Source organism: Arachis stenosperma, chromosome 2 (assembly GCF_014773155.1).
Source record: "Arachis stenosperma cultivar V10309 chromosome 2, arast.V10309.gnm1.PFL2, whole genome shotgun sequence".
Lineage (NCBI taxonomy): Eukaryota > Viridiplantae > Streptophyta > Magnoliopsida > Fabales > Fabaceae > Arachis > Arachis stenosperma.
In genome coordinates this window covers 119482764-119505287 of record NC_080378.1, presented here as the reverse complement: position 1 = coordinate 119505287, position 22524 = coordinate 119482764, and the positions used below count along the sequence as shown (strand labels likewise).

At 26.6% G+C, this 22524-nt stretch overlaps 2 protein-coding genes across 2 annotated transcripts; both read left to right on the top strand.

Moving 5' to 3' along the window:
* Positions 1 to 726: 726 nt before the first annotated feature.
* Positions 727 to 5280, top strand: LOC130958786 (protein SMAX1-LIKE 3). Its single transcript, XM_057885242.1, has 3 exons — positions 727 to 2130; positions 2940 to 3225; positions 3787 to 5280. The coding sequence occupies exons 1-3, from the start codon at positions 926 to 928 to the stop codon at positions 5020 to 5022; spliced, it is 2727 nt and encodes a 908-aa protein (XP_057741225.1). The 5' UTR covers positions 727 to 925; the 3' UTR covers positions 5023 to 5280.
* A 14305-nt stretch (positions 5281 to 19585) lies between these two features.
* Positions 19586 to 20659, top strand: LOC130959916 (uncharacterized). The gene is made up of 2 exons (XM_057885342.1): positions 19586 to 19949; positions 20267 to 20659. Exons 1-2 carry the CDS (start codon positions 19719 to 19721, stop codon positions 20552 to 20554), a joined length of 519 nt encoding a protein of 172 aa, XP_057741325.1. The 5' UTR covers positions 19586 to 19718; the 3' UTR covers positions 20555 to 20659.
* The last annotated feature ends 1865 nt before the right edge of the window (positions 20660 to 22524 follow it).

Here is a 22524-nt window from a genome sequence, read left to right as displayed (position 1 = left end):
AAAAGGAAAAAAAAAAGTAAGGACTCAATTGAAAAAAAATTTAGTGCAAGAACCAAATTAAAAAAAATATAGAGATCTAATTAAAAATTTTGTGAAACTATAGAGATTAACAAAATAATTAAACCTTATTAAATTTAAATTAATATTTTAATATTTATTTTTATAATATCTCTCAATTTAATAAATTAAATTTATCATAAAATTAGTCTCAGTTATTATATACAAGGTAAAATTTAAATTTTTTAATATTTATTTAAATAGGCGAATAATTTGACAATTTGATTAATCCAACTCAATGAGTTAATTTTTTAATATATAATAACTTAAATATGTAAATACTATCCTCTATAAATTTCACACCTCTTTTTTCATCTTCTCCTTTTCTCTTTCTCTCGTTGGTAGTTGTTATCTCTCTTTCTTAGTCTTTTAGACCAAACCATCATCTTTGTTCATTCATATATTCTAGAGACAAGGTACAAAACAAAAACAAGGCTTCTTCGTGGAAGGAATAATTATTGAATTATACTCATCCACCATTTATAATATTATTATTATTATAATTATTAGAGACTATATAGCCATAGGGATATATAGAGAAACCTCAAAAAAAAAAAAAAGACCTAGCTTCCGAAGTTCCCAACTATAGATATCGGATACCAACCAACACTTTCATTCTTCAATATAAAGTTCCCCATACTCCTACACTCTTCTTCCTTTTTCCTTATATATCTTCGTTTTCCCAATCAAAATTAACACCACCACCTCAAACTAAATAATAAACTCTTTACTATTACACTATTTTTCTTATCCATCACCAAATTCGAAACCACCATAGTTAGTTTGATCGATCTCTCTTGGTCTTAAGATCCTCCTTTTAGTTTATGAAAACGTTTTTCATTTCTAAATAGATAGATTCTTTTTGGAGATGAGAACAGGAAGTTGTTCTGTGCAACAAGGTCTAACCCCAGAAGCTGCAAGCATAGTGAAGCAGGCCGTGACGCTTGCAAAGCGTCGCGGCCATGCTCAAGTGACGCCACTTCACGTGGCGAACACTATGCTTTCAGATTCTAATGGTTTATTAAGAACAGCTTGTCTCCAGTCTCATTCGCACCCTCTTCAGTGCAAGGCGTTGGAGCTCTGCTTCAACGTTGCACTGAATAGGTTGCCGGCTTCAACCTCAAGCCCCATGTTGGGTAACCATCACCACCCCCACCACTCTCAGTGTCCTTCGATTTCAAACGCCATGGTAGCTGCTTTCAAGCGCGCACAAGCTCACCAGCGACGCGGATCCATTGAGAACCAACAACAACCGTTGTTGGCCGTGAAGATTGAGCTTGAACAACTCATAATCTCAATCTTGGATGACCCTAGTGTTAGTAGGGTTATGAAAGAAGCAGGGTTTTCTAGCACACAAGTCAAGAGCAATGTAGAACAAGCTGTTTCTTTAGAAATATGCTCTCAAAACAACAACACCAACAACAAGAATAACAACAAGTCAAAGGATCATAAAAGTGATGGAGATGACAACAACAACAACAACAACAACAAGGTAGTGTTGGATCCGGTAAGAGATGAAGATGTTTCAAGTGTGATAGATAATTTGGTGAGTCAAAGAAGAAGAACAACCGTGATTGTTGGTGAGTGTGTGAAAACTCTTGAAAGTGTAGTTAGAAGGGTGATGGAGAAGTTTGAGAAAGGACAAGTTAGTGAATCCCTTAGAGGTATCAAGTTTCTACCTCTTTCTCTTTCTTCCTTCTCAAATCTTTCAAGATTAGAGGTTGAACAAAAGATTGAAGAGCTTAATAGGAGTCTTGTTAATAACAATAACAATGATAGCAATAAAGGGTGTGTTTTGTATCTTGGAGATCTCAAATGGGTTTTTGATTATTATAGAGACCAAGGAATGAGTAGTAGGGTTTGTTATAGCCCTGTGGATCACATGATAATGGAGATTGCAAAGATGGTGAGTAATAATAATAATAATAATGGAAGGTTTTGGTTGATGGGTATTGCAACTTTCCAAGCTTATATGAGATGCAAAAATGGACATCCATCAATGGAGAATCTTTGGGGTCTTCACCCCATTACAGTCCCTGCTGGAAGCTTGAGTTTGAGCCTCATCACTGACAGGTAATAATGATGTTTGGTAAAGTTAGATATTATTAAGTTTTATCTTTTTCTTTTACATCGTTATAGTAGAAACTCAGTTGCAGTCAACTTTACGTAAAGTTGATACTTGAGAGTTGTTAAATGATTTGACTGATTTAACTAAATTTTTATTTAACGGTTTTCAAATATTAACTTCACACGTGAGTTTTAACCATATATTATATATATAGTTGTCTCTTTAAATAGAATTTTATAATTTGTATAATTTGGTTCAATAATCTTTTCCATTGTCCATCTCATTTTCCAAAATTAATCTTTTTAAAATAAAAAAAATGATAGATGTTGAGTACATGGTAGTTGGTACATATATAATATAAATATAAAAAAATTTCTTCTATATCTAAGTCTTTTTTCTCTCTACTTTTCAACTACTTTCTTTATTGTAGGAAAAAAACAATGGCAAAAAAAAAAAAAACTCTGGTTGAAAGTTTTTTCATTTCAATTTTCATGTCTAAAACTAGTATCATGTGTCAGTCATCATGCTGTTCCTATCTTATTTGATTAGAAATTTAGAATTTCCTAGAAAAGAATTTTTCCTTTTTTTTCTTTTTTTTTTTCTTCTCAAATTATAACATTATATTGTGACAATGTGTTTTTCTCTTTTGGATTGGTCAACTTTTTTTCCATTTTCGTTGTTACTATTCAAAATGACTTTAGGAAGTGGGAAAAATAAATGAAGGCACTACACTAATTTGATAACAATAATCTTATCATCATTATTATCTTCTTTCTTTCTTTCTTATTATTCTTCTCTTTTTTCCTCATCATAGTGGTCTACAAAATCAAGCAATAACAAACTCTAAAGCTGACAATAGAACTAGCTGGCTATTACTTGATCAAGAAGGAAGAGGAGGAGGAGTGAGGGGTGATATTAATAATGATCTTGGAACCTTCTTGGAACCTTCTTCTTCTTCAGCTAAGGTAGTTGAGAACGAAGTTCGAAGCTTGCAAAGTATGAATAGTACTTGTAACAGTGATTCTTCAAGTTCTCTCCTTCCTCCATGGCTTCAACAGTACAAGAATGAGAATAAAGGACTCTCCTCTTCTAATCATCAGGTCTTCATTTCATCACAACTCAAACTTCTAACTTCATCATCACATGAAAAAAAAAAACACACATTATAGCATTGATTTGATTTGATATTATATTATATTATATTATATTATATTATATATAAAATTTGGTGAAAACTCAGGTGCAGTTGACTTCACGTGAAATTGATACCTGAGAACTGTTAGATAATTTGACTAATTTAACTAAATTTTTATCTAACGGCTCTCAGATATCAACTTTACGTAAAGTCGACTTCACGTAAAGTCGATTGTACCTAAATTTTCACCATAACATTTAGCTTTTTTTTTTTAATTTTTAATATCACCTACCTAGCAATATTCTTATAAAGTAGTAACACAATTTAACCATTATAATATGGTAATTAACTTAAGTTAACTATTTTGTCTTTTACAATATTTTAGACCATGATGGTAAAAAGTAATTAAATAGGCTTATTACTTAGTATAAAATTTTCTTTAATTTGTATAACTTTTTAATTATAGTAAAAGTTTTGCACCTAATTATAACTTTTGATTTATATATGTATATATTTATTTTAACAGGATGTTCAAGTGGGAGAGGTTTCCAAAACTTGGAACAATGCAACTCAAAAACAACCCTACACTATTTGTGATCAAACTTTCACATTATCATCACCTTCTTCATCCAATACTTCTAGTATTTTTTCTTATGACCACCACCAAAATCCTAACAGTATCAATCATATTTGGAATCTAGAAAATGGTAGTAACCGCAATCACAGCCACAGCCAGAACCACAACCAGAATAATAATGAACCCGCTTTGCGAGTTTACATTAGCAACAAAGAAATTGTAGATCATAGTCCATTAACTATCTCACCATTATCAAATCCAAGTTCTTCAAACCCTAATTCCACTTCTTCAAGTGGTGTCATGGAAGCAATGGAGTATGTGAACAACAAATTCAAAGAGCTCAACTTGGAGAACCTAAAAACCCTTTGCAATGCTTTGGAGAACAAAGTTCCATGGCAGAAAGAGATACTACCCGAAATCGCGAGCACCATTTTGCAATGCCGTTCCGGAACAAGGCAAAGAAGGAAAGGAAATAACAACAACAACAATGTGATGATGAAAGAAGAAACATGGTTGTTCTTCCAAGGTGTTGATCTTGAAGCCAAAGAGAAGATAGCAATGGAATTGGCTAGGGTTGTTTTTGGTTCATCAAAGGAAAACTTCATCTCAATATCAATGAGTAGTTTTTCATCATCAAAAAGAGCTGATTCATCAATTGAGGACAACAATTCTTGCAGGAACAAGAGATCAAGGGAAGATCCAAGTTGTAGTTACATTGCGCGATTCGGGGAAGCAGTGTGTTCTAACCCTCATAGGGTTTTTCTTGTTGAGGACATTGAACAAGCTGATTATTTCTCTCAACTTGGTTTCAAGAGAGCAATGGAGAGAGGAAAGGTTGAAGATTCAAATGGTGAAGAGGTTTCACTTTGTGATGCTATCATCATTTTGAGTTGTGAGAGTTTTAGTTCAAGATCAAGGGCTTGTTCTCCATTGACAAGACAAAAATCTTGTGAAGGTTCTTCATCAAGAGAAGACAACACTAATCATAATAATAATAATGATTATGGTGATGGTGTTGCTACTTTGGAGGAGATAAGTCCTTGTGTTTCTTTGGATTTAGATTTGAATATTTCCATTGATGATGATGAATGCAATGATGATCATGATGATCATGGATCCGTGGATGAAATTGGACTTCTTGAATCTGTGGACGGAAAAGTTTTCTTCAAAATTCAGGATTTGTAATAATGATTACAAGATCAATGTCAAGATTAGTGTCTAATCTTTTTTTCTTTTTTTAATATTTACTCTTTTAGTTTGTAGGGTTTTTTTTTCTAATGCTTTTTATTCATCATGTCTATGTATTGATCTCAGGCATTTATTTCCTAGGGTTAGGATGAAAGAAATTGCATGTCCTTTTTTTTTCTGATAACTATGTAACTACATGTGTAAGTAAGTAAATTATCTTTGTAATAGAAAGGACTTAACATCCATTTATTTTTAGGTAGAAACTCAATTACAGTTGATTTCACATAAATTTTATATTTGAAAATCATTAGATGATTTGACTAATTTGACTAAATTTTTATCTAACGACTCTCACATATCAACTTCACTCTCACATATCAACTTCATGTGAAGTCGACTTTACCTGAGTTTTCGCCTTATTTTTATCTAGCATAAATTATTACACTTTTTCTTTTTCAATTTGGTGAAAGCTTGATGTGATTTAACATCCATTTATATCCCTATTTACCAAATTTGTGTTATATTTACAAAAAAATTAATTGTTATATTTCATAAAATACAAAGTTTGAATGAATTATATTATTACGTTAACATTAAAGGGGTTTAGTTTTTTTTTTTTTAAATATCAAATATTAAATTAAATATAACTGAATCTTAAAAGGGGTAATTAGTATGTATATTTATCTAATCTTTGTATTTTAAAATGTGATTCATTCTTGAAATAAGTTATGCCAAAAGTAGCATCTATAAAGTGGTATGGGCAGGACCTCTTGCTACTGTAGTAAATGGTAATTATCACTATGTATGATTGTTGATTACATTGCATTAAAAAAAGTTATGCCACGCACTAATAATGAACGCACAAGTATATAATATAAAAAATAAAAATGGGACAAAATAAGAAAAAATAAATTAAAGGCTGATATATCAGTAATTATTTTAAAATTTTCATAATATTTGTTATAAAAATGTATTAAAAATAAATATAGAAATTAACTTTGTTAATTATTAAACATTAGTCAATTTTTGTTGTAAAATTATTTTCGAAACACTTATTTTTTAAAAGATTTATATTTAAAATAGAAAATAGTTTCAAAATATTAGCTAATTAAACAAAATTATTGGCTCTCTAATTTGCAAAACAACCATTATTTATGTACATGGCATTACCTATGCATACATGCATAAACAATTATATTTGCACCACCATTTTAATCTCTTCTCTTTCTTTATTTTATATAATATATGTGTGCGTGTGTGTATTGCTGTTTCTGGGAATATAGTTATACAAAGGAGAAACACAAGCAGCAGCATGCATTCCAAGTTAGGGAAATGAATTAGAAGTCATCATTTCTTGCCTCAAATGAAAGTTGGTTGAATCAGAGAGTTCGCACTCAAACATAGCTGCCTCATTCATTAGAAAGCAGCACTAGTTTAATTTAACCATATTGTATGTGTATATATATAGATACAGATGTAGATGATATTAGTCGTTTATTAGTTATTATATGTTAAATTATACAAACATTTTATATAAAAATGTTATGCATATGTATATTAAAAAATAGGTATTAAATCTGTTATCATCATATATTTATATATGTGTAATATTTAATTTATTTTTTTAATATATATTTTATATTTTAATATATATTATATATGAATTATTTATTTCAGTAGTGTACGCACGCATCTTCAGCAGCAACTTAGTGTTTCTGAAATTAGGGTTGGAATTGGACTTTTACATATATGGAAGATAATGGCAGTTGGAACTGCTGTAATGATCCAAATCGCCACAAAAAACAAATCACTTAACGGTAACAACAAAAAATACCACAATATCTAAATATTATGGCAGATTTTTAAAACCGTCATAATATAAATACTATTTTTAACTCTTTTTTTGTAGTGGTAGTATTAATTTTTTTTTCTGTCGTTATAGACAGATTTTTTAATTAGTATTTAATTTCTCATTGGATTTACAATTTTTAAATTATAATATCTATATCTATAATCTATACTATTAATATATAATGTTTATTATATTAAAATATATATCCACAAATTGATGGACCTTAATTATATTGATCATAAACCCTATTTATATCATTACCTATTTTAGTTTTCCTACATTAATTGATCATAAACCCTATCTATTTTAAATGTAACATATTCGATCTGTTTGATTTTCTTTCTCTCAAACTTTTTCTTTAATTAAAAAAACCTTTTTTCCTTTCAAATTAACAAATTTCCATAGATACATAGATAGATAGATAGATGATTAATCGTTAAGATTTAATATTTGTCTCTGTATATCCTTTTTACTTATTCCAAATGTGTCCTGTAAACTGTCCTAGACCAAGCAAACTTTACCTGTGCTACAGCATACTCTTTTAAATTATTTTTAAATGTTCAATTAATTCTTTTAAGTGTAATTTTATATTGATATTAACAAATATCTCTTCCCTTCCGATTCTTTCCCTAGATTAATGCACATTATTTATTTCATTGGGAGATTCTAACACTAGAGCTGGTATTGTATATTCTTCATAAAGAAATGCATCACTGATTTTAGGTTGATTTACGCATAACTTTTGGTTAAGATTAGTACACTATATGTTTGTAGAGATATAATTATTATTTGTCTTTTTTTACTAATTTAAATATTTAACAATAGTAATATCATAATATAGTATCAAAATTTTTGTAATTAAAATGTCTAAAGTTTGATCTTTATTATTATCTCCTTGAAAAAAATAGCATAAAGTAAAGAAAAAAAGAAAAAAAAACTATACAAAAATTTAAGTAGACCTAAAAAGGTTTTTTGTTAAATTCGATTCTGGTTGAATATAATTCTAAAAGAAAAAATTATTGCAGCATAAAGCAAAAAAAAAAAAACGTTTATATAAAAATTTAAACAAATACAAAAGATATTTTTATTTAATTTAAAGGAACGTATTAAAAATATAATCATGTAAATTTTTTTTTTGTTGGTATTAATTTAAATTTTTAAAAGAAGTAATAACATAATACTATAAAATAATAATATATAGTGATATGTTGAATTACGATGGCAAAATAAATAATTTTTCTATAGCTGATATGTGAGAGAATATAGAAATGATCATATGAATTAATCTCATAATAGAATCCTATAGCATGTCAATAATATAAGTGAGTTTAAGAATTCATCATATTCTATATTATTGAGAAATATTTTGATTTTGATAAATATCATTGATTAAAGTTTGATCCATAGCGTAAGGCTCGTGCAAAGTAGAATTAACTTTTTTTTTTCAAAAAAAAAAATCAGAAGGAAAAAGCAAAATCTTCACTAACATATATCAAAAGAGCACTACTTTTTATGCTTTGTGTGATGCATTTTGCAAAAGAATAACTTTTTCTTTCTTTGATTTTCGCAAGCCCAACATTCTCATCTTCGGAAAGCAAGAAAAGGTTGCGGTACAAGGGTTCAAATTAATTAAAATATACATTATATAATAATAATAAAAATATTATTCATTAAATAATTAAATAATTAAGAAAAAGATAGATAAGCATCTCATCTTTAAACCTTAAAGATGTTGTTACTTTAGAATCGCTAAAAGATTGTTATCTTCACCACTTTAATCAAAACCCTTAGGCATAAGTATAGAATTTGTCGCTTATATGGCTTTTAAAAAGATAAGGTTTTCAAGAATTAATGTAATCAATGGTGAATAAAGGTGGGATTTTAATTATGAGAATGTCTATGGAGTTACCAATTTTATTAAACTATTTAATTAATAAAAAAATAAAATAAATAATTATATATTATTAAATGTAATTTTATATTATTAAAAATATTAATAATAACTAATTAATGACTATAAATTATAAAATTGATTGACCTTTAGCACAATTTAAATTAATCGACTGATTAATGCACTTATTCATTTAAGTAAATAATATTGTTAATTTATTGTCAATACACTACAATAAACATAGAAGATAGTAGTGATTAATTAACAGTTGTTTATTAAATTGCAGTAAATTGATAAGATAGCGGCCATTATGATATCGATTTGGGCTCTACTACAAAAAGAGCCATGATAGCAGCGATTTGCTTTCCAACAGCACCAAATCAAAACAAGAAGAGAGCTCTCTAAATGCCCCGTTACTCACTCGACCAGAAGTCCAGAATTCTGAAGTCTGAATCATTCCCCCTTATCCAGCCTTAGCGACCACCCACGCAGCACCACCATCGATCATTACTCTCCGGAGTCTCCATTAGAACCATAGAACCACCACCGTCTTCTTCTTCTTCTTCTTCCACCTTCGCCGAACAACCACCTAATAGGTAACATTTGTGAAACCGCTGAAATTTTGTTTTACAGCGGTTAAAAATCGCTGCAAATTCTTAAAAAAATCGCCGCTATTCAACGTATCTCTTGTAGTGATAATAAATCTTAAAATAAAACATTAATTTGCGACGGATAAGTATATCCTATTGAGTTGGAGAATATCGTCAAATAAAAATATTAATTAATCCTATTATATATTTATATGCTCTTCCAACTTTTATTACTTGGTTCCCTTTTTCACTTTTTTTGGCTATCTGTGAAAGAAGGAAGAAGCCTCCATCTTGGACTGTTTTTCTCTTTAATTTGTCTATGTTAATTTTTTTTCTTCAATTCAACTTTCTTCCCATTCACTTGCTTGATTAGTTGTCAATATGTTATTTGCTATATGGCATAAAGTATTGTCATACTATGCTTCGTATATATTAAAAGAAGAGCACACTATGTTTGTGTGGAAGCTGAATCATTTCAATAATACTTAGATATATATGAGATGAGCTTCAATATATGTACTATTCATGTACCACTTAGTGTATGACATGTGTGAGAATATATATATTCTCTTAAATTATCTATACATATCCTCCCATTTTTTAAATAATGTAAATTTGAAGAGATCCTAATAGATGTATTTGACTTTTATTAGAAATTAGAACAATAATTAAGAATTGATCAAGAAAGTACCACTAGCCACTTTATTTTAACCAATTAGGTTTTTTTTACGTGTTTTATATTATATAATATTTTTTTTACTGATTCGAATCCATAACTTTTTAAATAAATATGGAAAAATTATGTCATTTAAATTATAATTTATTAGCATAACTAATAAAATTCAATTTTTATTCGTTCAATGATCATTAAGACCTATATAAATAAATGCAAGATACACATTTTTAGATTTAATTCTCATATTTTTTTTCTTTTCTACATTTAAAATACTTAATTAGTCTTCCTAAAAATCAGTATATTTAAATTTAAAATAAAACACAATATAAATAAAAATAATAAATTTTAAACTATAAATTATATATTATAAATTTTAAATTATAAACTCTATATTTTTAGTCTAACATTCTACTTTTTAATAGTGTCTGGTTGAATAATAATAATAGTAGTAGTATATTGATGATATGAAACATTAATTAACAATACTATCATATCATTATTTTGAGAGATTTGGTGAGAGAGATTTTAGGAATGAAAATCAAATTTTAATTTGAGTTGGAGATTAATTCTCTAAGATTAATATAATTGATTTTTTAGATTTAAAAATTGATTAAAGATTAAACAGTTATTGACTAAACAACATTTCTCGATATTAATATAATACACTACAAGACACATACTCCTATTTATTAACTCTATATTATTGATACTGCTATGAGATATTTAGTGTTTACACACATGGTTTTAATTACATATTTACATTTATAAAAAAATATAATTATTAAAAATATAACTTTTTATGTATTTCTTTTTATCTGTTTAATTAAATTTAAAAAAAATAATATCATGTCAATAATGTAACACATTATTGAACACATTATTCAATATAAGTAAGAGTATGAAAAATATCCTAGATTAAAGGGAAGGTAATCAAGAATATGGTAAATGGAATCTGTTTTCCCTCAAAAGCAGGAAGACAAAGTTGGCACATGGTTGTATTATATATACTTAGATAACTCTAACAAGATAAAAAAATATACAGAATTAGAAGGAATAAATATGAAAAGTGGTTTCCCCTTTTACAACAAAGCTCTTTGCTTTTTTACACCCATTTGTGGCTGTTATTCAACCCTTGCTTCCACAGTTTACTTTAATACATGCATTTTTATTTTTTTTAGGACAATTTGGATGGTTCATATCATATCACTAACTATCATCACTTTTGCTTAAGAGTTAGAGAAAAATTATTTATTATTATTAATAACATAAATGGAAGCAAGCAAGTGCTAAGATATATATCTCTTAAAGTGACAAAGGATATTGATGGAAAGGTTGACATGTAGTTTGAAAAAATATTCCTAATTTGCTTCTTTTTTGCCACTAAGAAAAAAACTATATAGTTTAATTTTTTATGAAGTGGTTTTGAATTATTCTTTGTCAAATAATAACTAGGAAGAATCTAGTTATTATAATCAAAAGCTATTTATTGGAACATTTTTTATTTTTAATTACACGGAATATCGAATTTTTGTACTTATAATAATAGTTAAGAAAAATAATTTAAGACAATACAATACAAAATTAATTAAAGCTATACAATTCAAAGATTTTTTTTTTAACATCTTTTTCTAAAATATCATTGCTTGCTGTAAACTTCCCATAAGAAAAAGCATACGAATTAAAAAGAAAAAAAGCATGAAATTTGGAGAGGCATATAGAATATGTGAGCTTCCTTAAGGTTCTTCTTTTGCCGTTAATTAAGACAAAAATGATAAAACCTTTTAGGCTTCTGGCATTATTCATTGAGTATAGCTTTTACAATTATATGTGCCATATATTCTTTCTTTATTGCGGCCTTTTACTTTTCCTATAGACCCAATAATTTGGACTTGAACTATTTGTGATTGCAAATGAACCATAATTTCAACGAGAAGAAAAACAAGGGTAAAGAATAAAAATGGAATTTGCGTTTAAAATATGAATATTAGTATAAGAAATTAATTTATATTAGCCAATTTTTATTATAAAATTATTTTTAACTTTTATGTTTTTGAGAGTTTAAGATTAAAATTAGAATTTAAAATAAAAAATAAATTTAAAACGTAAGTTTTTTATATTGGTATTATTTAAATATATGACTGTGTAGAATAGGTTAAAAAAAACATAAAAAGAAATTGAGAAAAGCTCATCAAAGATTACATCAATCTTTTAAAAATATATCTCTATGTATCTTTTTAAAGTATTAATTGACCTTATCTCAGTTCATCCAATAGAGAAACAAAATCAAGGAAATTCGAAAGATATATATACACTTCTATAAGTGATCTTCTCTTTATTATTATTAATTGGTAACATTTGTTTGTTTGCCCTAACCATCACAATGCAATTAATATATATGTACATTGATTGAAATATAATTAATATATTGATATTGAATGTGTTTATATTTATATATATAAAGTTAGTTTAGGATAAGAGACACACTCATTATTATTAGGGCAAGCAAGACACTCTCCTATGTTTTTTTGGAGCCAATAACTCAATTCAATTGATTTTAATTTATTACTTTGGTTATCTTTTTTTTTTCTCTCCTTATGCTTTTAAGAGCCATCCTTGTGCTTCATCACTTTACTTTGGAAACTTTTTTTTTCTCTAACCACCATAAAATTTGATATATACCTAAATCACTTTTTGGAAGCCCTTATCATGTTACTTTCTCAAGATATGTCTTTCTAATTTGTTCAAATAATTGTGGCCGGTGCTCCTAAAAATTGCACATATCTATCTACCGCCACTTGTTCCTCATAAAGTTTTAAACATTTATTTTGACTTTAATTTGGTCTTACATTTTGTAAATGTAATTGTTCCGAACTGCTAATGGAGATTGGATTTAAAATGTTTCTGTCTATTCTTGAATAATATATATAGTTGAGGGAACATTATCTAATTATATAAAGAATTCTGATACCAAAATCAGTAGGTATATGAATAAAGAAGAATTAGAATTAAATTATTGTTTTGTTTAAAATTCGGTTTTTTAAATTTAATAGGGAGATGTTGATCGAATTTCTATCAAAATCTCAATTTAAGAAGGAGATACGACTTTTCTTTTAAAGAGTTCGATAAAATTATCGATTATAGATGTCGAATACTTTGCAATATAGTAATAAAAAAGAATAACTTTATTATTATTGTTGGCACAATCATACCACTTGAAATGAAATTGAGAAGGGAAATGTTTGAAACTAGAAAATAAATAGGAATTGGAAAATAAATGAACAAGCTAAGAATAGAAACTTAAAAGAAACTGACAAGAAAATTGGAAAATAAAATTAATAATAAAAAAATAAATTCCAAATTATATGTATTTACACTCTATTATTCTCCGTAGTGTCAATATTATTAATAATAGAGTGTAGTTTATTGCACTCTATTTTTATAGAGGTATTAGTAATTATTTTGCATGATGCAAAGTTACTCCTCCTATTAGAGGTGAGTAGTGGAACTGAATATTCATTTGAACTCAAATCGAACCAATTAAATTGGTTTGGGTCTAATCTTAATTAAATTAATAGTTTTTTTTTAATAATTGATTTCGATAATAATTTTGGAGTGCGAAATTCGAACTAACTCGTAGATCTGACTATGTATTAATTAAATAAAAAAATAAAAATTTAAAAAATATATATGTCTTTTAATGATTTTAAATTTTTTTTATTGTATTTTTGTATTTAACTTTTATTGTGTTTAGTGTTTAATATGTTTAGATTTTAATGTTTTTAGTATTTAATATGTTTTGATTTTAATGTGTTTAGTTTTAAATATATTTGATGTTTAACATGTTCAAATTATTTCTATTAATTTTACATATTTATTGTACTTACAGAATTTTTAAAATATAAATTTCATTTTTTTTATGAATTTTTATTTTATCGGATATCTAATTACCTGAACTGAACCAATTCGTTCTTAATCGATTTAGTTTGGTTTGAATGTATACACAAAAAAACATAAATCCAAACTAAATCGAACTAATTACAATTTAATTAATTCAATTCTAATTTCGCTTTAAATCCAAATCAATTCGATCTGTATTTACCTCTACCTCTTACTTGCAGTAGATCCGCATGTAAAGAATATTTAGCTTGCTCTCCAATTCCTCTCGGATTACAAGGTCAATGTATATGGGCCAAGTAGGATTATTGTCATCTTAGTTTGGATTTGTTATTTGGGTTATTTTCAAACTTGCTTCCTTTTGGAATGTAAATCCCTAACTTCAATTCGGATAAGAACAGTAATTATACATTTAGATAATTAATTTTACACTTTATACAATAATAAAAAAATGAATTCGGATAAGAACAATAATTATACATTTAGATAATTGTTTTACATTTTATACAATAATAAATAAATGAATTGATTTAAAATTAGAATAAACTCTCTTTCTTTTTCTTTAAGATTTATCTAAAGAGTATGATCCTAAGAGTATTTTGTTAAAATAGTGATGACATGAAAAATTTTGATTTTTCCAATATATATATATAATGTATAAAAACGAACAAATTAATTTATTTTATATTTTCTATCAAAATATCCTTAATAAGTGTCAATGTTAATCAGTAATTTTCCCCCCCTTGGCAAGATTAATAGCTAAATTTTTTCACACACGTACAAACAATTTGTTTTAGAAACAACTTTACGTAAAGTTGATAATTAAGAATTTATAGATAAAAATTTAATCAAATTAATCAAATTATTTAACCGTTTTTAATAATCAACTTTACATGAAGTTAATTGTACCTATATATATATATTATTCAGATTGTTTAGATAAGATTTTGAGGTATATATAAACTTCAAATATAATTAGGTAAATGGAAAAATATCTAACTAATAATGCAAGGAGTGCAAATAAATTGAGTTTTACTTATTTTGTTTTCTCAAAAAGAAAAGAATCAAATTAAAGCATGAAATGATTCCACGTGAAGTGAAGTGAAGAAGAGAATGCATCGAATACCAAGTTGTTTGTTTTTGTTTCGTTTTTCAACAAATTAAAAGGCAGAGAGAGAGAGAGAGAGATTAAGACCCTTTGAGACCCACCAAAAGAAATTAAAAGGGTTATTGGCATCTACAAAAGACAACAATTTAGGATTGCATGGAGACAAAGTTTCCACACATATTTGAAGAACCCTTTCGCAGACTTTAAGAAAGGGAAGATGATGAATATATCGTTCTTTTGCTTCATGTCATTTTCCAAACCCTCCATTTTATACCCTTTACTACTCTCACAATATGTTCTCCCGCTCCAACCTTTTTTTTTTCCTTTAAAAAAAAAAAGAAAAATCTTTGTGGCTGATTTCTACATGAAAGTAAGGAAAAGTCTCGGATCCAAAATTATCATACATCTACATATTTTAATTTGGATGTATATAGAAGAGAAATTTTTATATTAATGGCATTTATTTGTTTAAAGAAATTTTAATTTATTCTTGAAAATTATTCATAAAAATATATTATTTATATATTTGTTTAAAATTTTAAAATTTAATTTTTAATAGTAATTTATTTTCAAGAATTATTTATAGTCAAAATTTAAAATTTATATTTCTATCTCAAAAATTAGTGAGTAACAATTTTGGTTAATTATCAAAGATTAATTGATATTGGAGGTACTTTGAAAAGAATTTATTACCATGAATATGTATAACGAAGAAATACATCTTATAATTTTTTTTTTTGGAAATATAATAATTAAATGACAATGTAAATTATTCTATAAAAATTAAACTCTTTTTAAGAAAGAAAAAAATGGTTGAGCTTAGTATTATTCATTTCTTAAAGCCACACATTATCACATTAAAAATACAATAATAAAAAGGAGAATTATTAGTAATAGTTTTCAAATGGAATGAATCAAGATATATAAATAATATAGTGGTAAGAAGAATATATAGGAATAATTAGTAGTAATATTCTAGTACGTGGTGTATACACATAAAGATGACAAATCTAGAGGTAGGAATTAGGATAATGATTCTAAAATTTATTTACACTATTACAAATGCAATTATTTAAACAAATCAATAAGAAAAGAGATTAATTTATATATATACACTATCAATATAAAATGAATAATTTTTTAAAAAATATATATATCTTTATATCAACATTTAAGTATCAGATATATATATGTTACCACACAAATTCAAAATATATATATAGAAATTGGCATTACTAGGAGTAATATTGTTGATGTTTATCCTCAATTGGATATGCTTTTGATGAAGTTTATGATTATTTGAAAGTGATATATATGAAGATTGGAGGATCCAATGCAAGGTACTTTCATGTGCTGCTGTTTCAGATCTCTAAGTTATTTATTTGAGCCATGCATTCAGAAAGATAGAGGGAGGTACCACCACTAATTAATAATAATAACTATATATACTACAACCATGCATATACATATATATATTTTTTGCATTGCATGCATGCATGGGGAAGTGGTCTTTGATGGAGAAATTAAAGGAAGTGGTCAAAAGAGAATAACATGTGCTTCTAGCTTGTGGGGGTAGAATTGTAGAAAATTCAATAAATCAATCTTATATGAATAATATATGGAGATCTCCAAGGTCCCAATAATTCGGCTTTTTATGTTTGTTGTGTCATTTTCCTAAAGCGCATGTGTGTGCTAACAATGTGGAAAAAATAATAAAATTTTTATGAACAAATATAGGAAATTAATTTTTATTTTTACTTTTTTTTAAATATTTAAAATTTATGGTTTAAAATTCAGACTTTAGAATTATAAAAAGTTGGCCGATATTAATTAAAAAAATTTAACTTCCTAACTTATTGATCAAGAGTTTATGAGCAAGTTGAGTTTTTGCAGTTTAGATATGCAACGGAAATGTGTTGTAGTAACTAACGGAAGTAACTAAATTAACCTCTTTTAACAGACTACTATATTAACCACTAACTAATCCATTATAACTAACTCTCCATCTTTATAACAGTTGCCACTTAATTTAAACGACAAGTATGTATATCTTAGAATGTTTTTTAAAATTAACGTTCAACCAATTTTTTTTTTTTTTGAGTCTAAGATAGTAACATCATTTTTTTTTTGGTCTCGAGATAGTAACATCATTGAACATTATTTTTGGACGGCATCGAAAATTTATTTCTGCATGCATGAAGAGGTTGCTTGAGAATTAAGATAGCCTTTGGGTCTGATCTGAGAGGCCTTGAGTTTCGTTTGGGTCAATAAATAGGCCTTAAGTCCACAAGCTCCATGTTATGCACTCTTTACTAGTTTGGATAAAAAGAAACAGTGATAAGCCCATAAAGCCCACAGATAAATATCAAATGGGCTTGCTATCTAACATAACTTTTTCCTAGTTTTATTCGTCTTGGGCTCTTCTTTCGGCTCCCTCCTTTGATTATAGTAGTTTGCAATGACTAAGATGGAGGACTTCTTACATACTTACATACAATAATTTATTGGCCAGTATATTTTATATATATTCTATAAAAAAAATGGACAATCAAATCTATTTCTCAATTCAATAGAAGTCAAAAAAATAAATAGAGTCCAAAATAATGATAGATATATAAAAAGCGGTCCGATTACGCCTATTTCTAATTCTAAATGGATCAGAACAAAGCAGAAATCTATTATATATAAATATAGTATCTATTTAAATATGTTCGAATGACTCTTTTCTCATAATGAAAATGTATATAACCCTATTTTGGTCTGATCCAGTATAGAATGAACTTAGAATTATAGAATCGACTTAATCATCATGCGACAAATTTTTATTGAATTGAAAAATATGATAAAAAATATAAAAACAAAAAAAAAACTAATACGGAGCCTAAAAAAGGGATGGAGAACTGTTTAATCCATCTTATAGAAAAAAAAAATAAAAGACTTGCACTTAACCATATAAGCTTGTAGTTGAGGCTTAGTTCAAATGGTAAAACTTTGTGCCTCTTAATACATTGTGTCTTAGAATTGAAAATTATTCAATCTATCTAAAATAAAATAAAAATAAAAATACACCCCACAAAAGCTTAGGGAAATAATAGATTGGTCAATAGAATACCAACAAGAAGATAGAAGGTTGCAACTTGCAAGTAAACTTGATAATTATCATTCTCCCCTATAAGTTCCTTACTAAACCCTACTTTAATATTAAGTGTTGCAATCAGAATCTAGTATACTAAACTAGATTTTAAAACCAAACTCATTACTAAGCAAATCTAACTAATAGATTCTAGTATACCTATGTTTATGAGGACTATAATAGTTATATGAATATTATAAAAATTATAGTTATTTTTTATATTTTAATAATATTTTTTTAAAAAATTTGTTAAATAATAAAAAAATATTATTTTAATTTTAATAATATTTTTTAAAAATATAAACATCATAGTGTATATATATTTTTTCAGTTTAATGGTTTTTAAAATATTTTCAGTTATTAAAAAAAAAGGGGTAACATCATTGCAATAATAACACCCACATTTCCGAGAGAAAATTAAACATAAACATCGCTTTCCATCCAACTATCCATCTGCCACAATTAAAACCCCTTTAATTACCAGCATGACACCATGAATTATATATTTATATTATTACTAGAGTAAAGTTACTGATAATTACTTTTCAATAAAAATCAAAATTATATATAACTATTTAGTCTGAACTAACAGTAATAACGTTATTTAACATCAACATAATTAATTCATTATATATAGAACTTATTAAATCCTTAGTAGTATATATACATGTCTATATCATAATTCATAGTATATATAAACTCATTAAAACAATATTGAAATTTATTCCTATATTAACAACTTTAAAACTTAAAAAGTTATGAGAATTGACCATTTTATTCTAATTAAACTAATAAATATAAATATACTGTATGAATTTTCTATCAAGTGGAAGAATTATAGATGAAGTAAATTTATATATATTTATTATCATTGCATACACATTAATTATTTTTTTATCTTTTTCCAATTAAAAATTTCAGTTGTATATTTTTAATAAGGTAGAAACTCAAATGCGGATTTGAATCCTCTAAAGTTTGAATTTCACTTTAGAGAGTAAAGTATGATCTTCTACCCTTAAATAATTTCTTTTTCATATTTATTTTTAGTCCCACCTATGAAATCAATGGTGAGAGATCACACCTTACTCTCTAAAATAAAATTCAAACTTTAGAGGATTCAAATCCATATATGCAGTCGACTTCACGTGAAGTTGATACTTGAGAACCGTTAGATGATTTAACTGATTTGACAAAATTTCTATCTAACAGCACTCAAATATCAACTTCACGTAAAATCGACTTCATCTGAGTTTTCACCCGATAACAAATCCTACTTGTTCTTACATGAAAGTTGAACTAACCATAGAAGGCGCAAATTTAATTTCTCTTTCAATTCCTCAAGCTATTATAATTATGTTTTTGAAACGTTACCGAAACACATTTATTTGAATGTTTTGCCTAAAAAAAACACCATACCCCATTTCTCAATTAATTCTTTTTCTTTTCTTTTAACGAAAAGCAAACATACACCTTAAAACACAAACACCAAAACCAAAGTAGAATCAAACTTCAAACACCAACGTTGTTGCTTTCATCTTGCTTGACCACTATGATGGGCCTAAACAACTTAGGAACCGCCGTTACCGTTGTCATCGCCGTCACACTAACCGCCCTCATGGTAGAGATCCTCTACTTCTTGTGGCGTCGCCGCCGTAGCTACCGCCCCCGCTCCCGTGTGGAGCCGCAGGAGCATTCCCTCCCAACCTCATCACCACCTTCTTCATCATTCATTGCTGAGAGAGAACGCGAGCTTGAACTTGAATTTGAGCTCGAACAACAGGTAATAATTTATAGAAAAACTTTTAAGTAATAAATAATAATAACATTTTCATTATTTCTTCATTTTTTTCTATGTACTTAAATAATTATAATTATTTATCAATATAGAAAATTTGTGTTTTATTTAGTAATAATAGGCATGATTTTATTATGATTCTAAGTTATATGATATACAAACAACAACAAAAAAATCTTATTTTATTGGGTGGAGTCGACTACATGAATCAAACGAAACCATTATTTATAAAATAAATAAATAATATTATTAAATATAATTAGGATTATGTATATAGCATATTATTATTATTATTATTGTAGGTGATGAAGTACCAGTGTCACTATGGAATTTCAAGGGTGCTGTTCACAATAAAGGAAGAAGAAGAGAGAGAAGGCTTTGATTCTGAGAGTGGAGAATGCAGTGCCGTTAAAACGGTGTCGTTGAGTGAGGTGGTGGTGGTGGTAAACGACGATGGTAATGGTGACTTGTTAGTGAATGAAACGACACCGTTTTCAACACCTTGTGCTTCCCCTCCTTATTTCACACCACATTCTTCACCGTTTCATGATTATTATTATAATAATAATAATGTTGCCAACAATGGATGAATCAAAATTATTCAAGCTTGGTCAAGTAAATATTTTTTCCCTTTTCGTTTATTTGTTTACTATTATCTATTGATTTAGAATGTTAATTATTAGAATGTTTATTATGTAGCGGCAGTTTTGATTTCATAATAAATCTGTTAGAAACATTTTTATAAATTATATAATATATATGTATAGAGTTTTTTATGGAATATTTTATTCCATTTCCCATCATATATATATATAGACTTACACTTTAGATTAAAGATTTAAAATGAAATTATTTTTTTATTGAATAAATTGTAAATGGTTATATTTAGTTTTGAAAAGTATAAAATTATATATTATCTGAAATTAAAAATCTAATAGTATTTATTAGTATGAGACGATTCTTATTTTCTAAATTAATATTTAAGGTGTGTTATCTACTTAAATTTTACAATAAAAAAATTTATAAAGTGAAAACTCAAATGAAGTCGACTTCATGTAAAGTTGATATTTGAGAGCCGTTAGATAAAAATTTAGTCAAATCAATCAAATCATCTAACAGTTCTCAAGTATTAACTTCACGTAAAGTCGATTGCACCTAAGTTTCTAATAATTTATAAATAAATTTAATTTATAATTTTACATAACAACATATTTATTTATTTATGAATATTTTGACTCCATCTTTACACCCTCACCCAAAAATACTTAAAAAACCAACATTTCACTATCAAGATCATCGAGATGGCTTCAATCAGATTTTCACTTTTCAGATACTTGTAATATATAATTATATGCCAATAGAAAAGAGAGTTACATATATATGGATCCCACAATATGTGAGGTTGTGAATTGTGGCAGAGTGATGGGGTCACTGGAAAAGGAGAATCTCGTGAAAAAGTTTCAATCTACTATAATTAGAGTAACCGTGTTTTGAATTTACTGATTCTATTGTATTGTATTTCACTCTAATGTCTATCAAATAAAAATTTACTGCGTAAATAATATTGCGTGGTTTTTTTTATATAAAATTTAGGATAAAATATTATTTTTATCTTAATATTTTAAATTTATCTTTAATGTTTCAAACCTTATTTTAGTTTTAACAAATTTTAAATAGATTTAATATTGTCCACCATTAAATTTGAAGCGAACAATTAGTATATTGAAAAGACAGGTAATAACATTTGATTTTAATATGTAAGTGAAATCGATTCACCAATTATCACAAATGTAAATAATTTTCTTTTGATTTTGGAAGTTAATGTTTAATTACTAAAGTTTGTTTGGTTTGCATTTTTATTTTTTACTTTTATTTTTGGTGTTTTTCTGTTTTTTGAATTTTATAAAAGAAAAAGTAAAAACAAAATGTGAAAACAGAAAACAAATTTTTTTGTTTTCACTTTTTTCTTCTTAAAATCCAAAAACCAGAAGACAATGAAAATGAAAATGCAAACAAAAAACATCATTAAGATTTGGAATTTTGTAAAAAAAGAATATAAAAAAAATATTACAATAAATTTTTAATTATATTTGTCTAATATACAAGAATAAAAAGATATGACTTAAACTAATAATATTAACGTTTACATTACTTATTTTATTAATAATCTGTGTCAAATATAACTATAAAAAACATTAAATTTATTTAATTTAATTAAAATAAATATTTAAAATAGTAGAGACTAATTTAAAACGTAGTTTAAACATTGAAACCAAAATAATATTATATATTTTGCCCTAAAAAATATTACATTAGATACATTTTTGAAAAGAGGGATTTTACTGCCTTAACTTTATAATACTTAACTCGATTAGAGTCAAATGTTTAATGAAAAGCATAATTATTAAAAATCGATCTTGCAATCAAGACTTTAGATCATTGATTTAATCGATAGATTATTGGTCAAATGGATTAAATTAAAATTAATTAAATTAATATATAAAATATAATTTAATTATATGTATTATATTAAATTAGGTCGATTAAGAATCTAATTCAT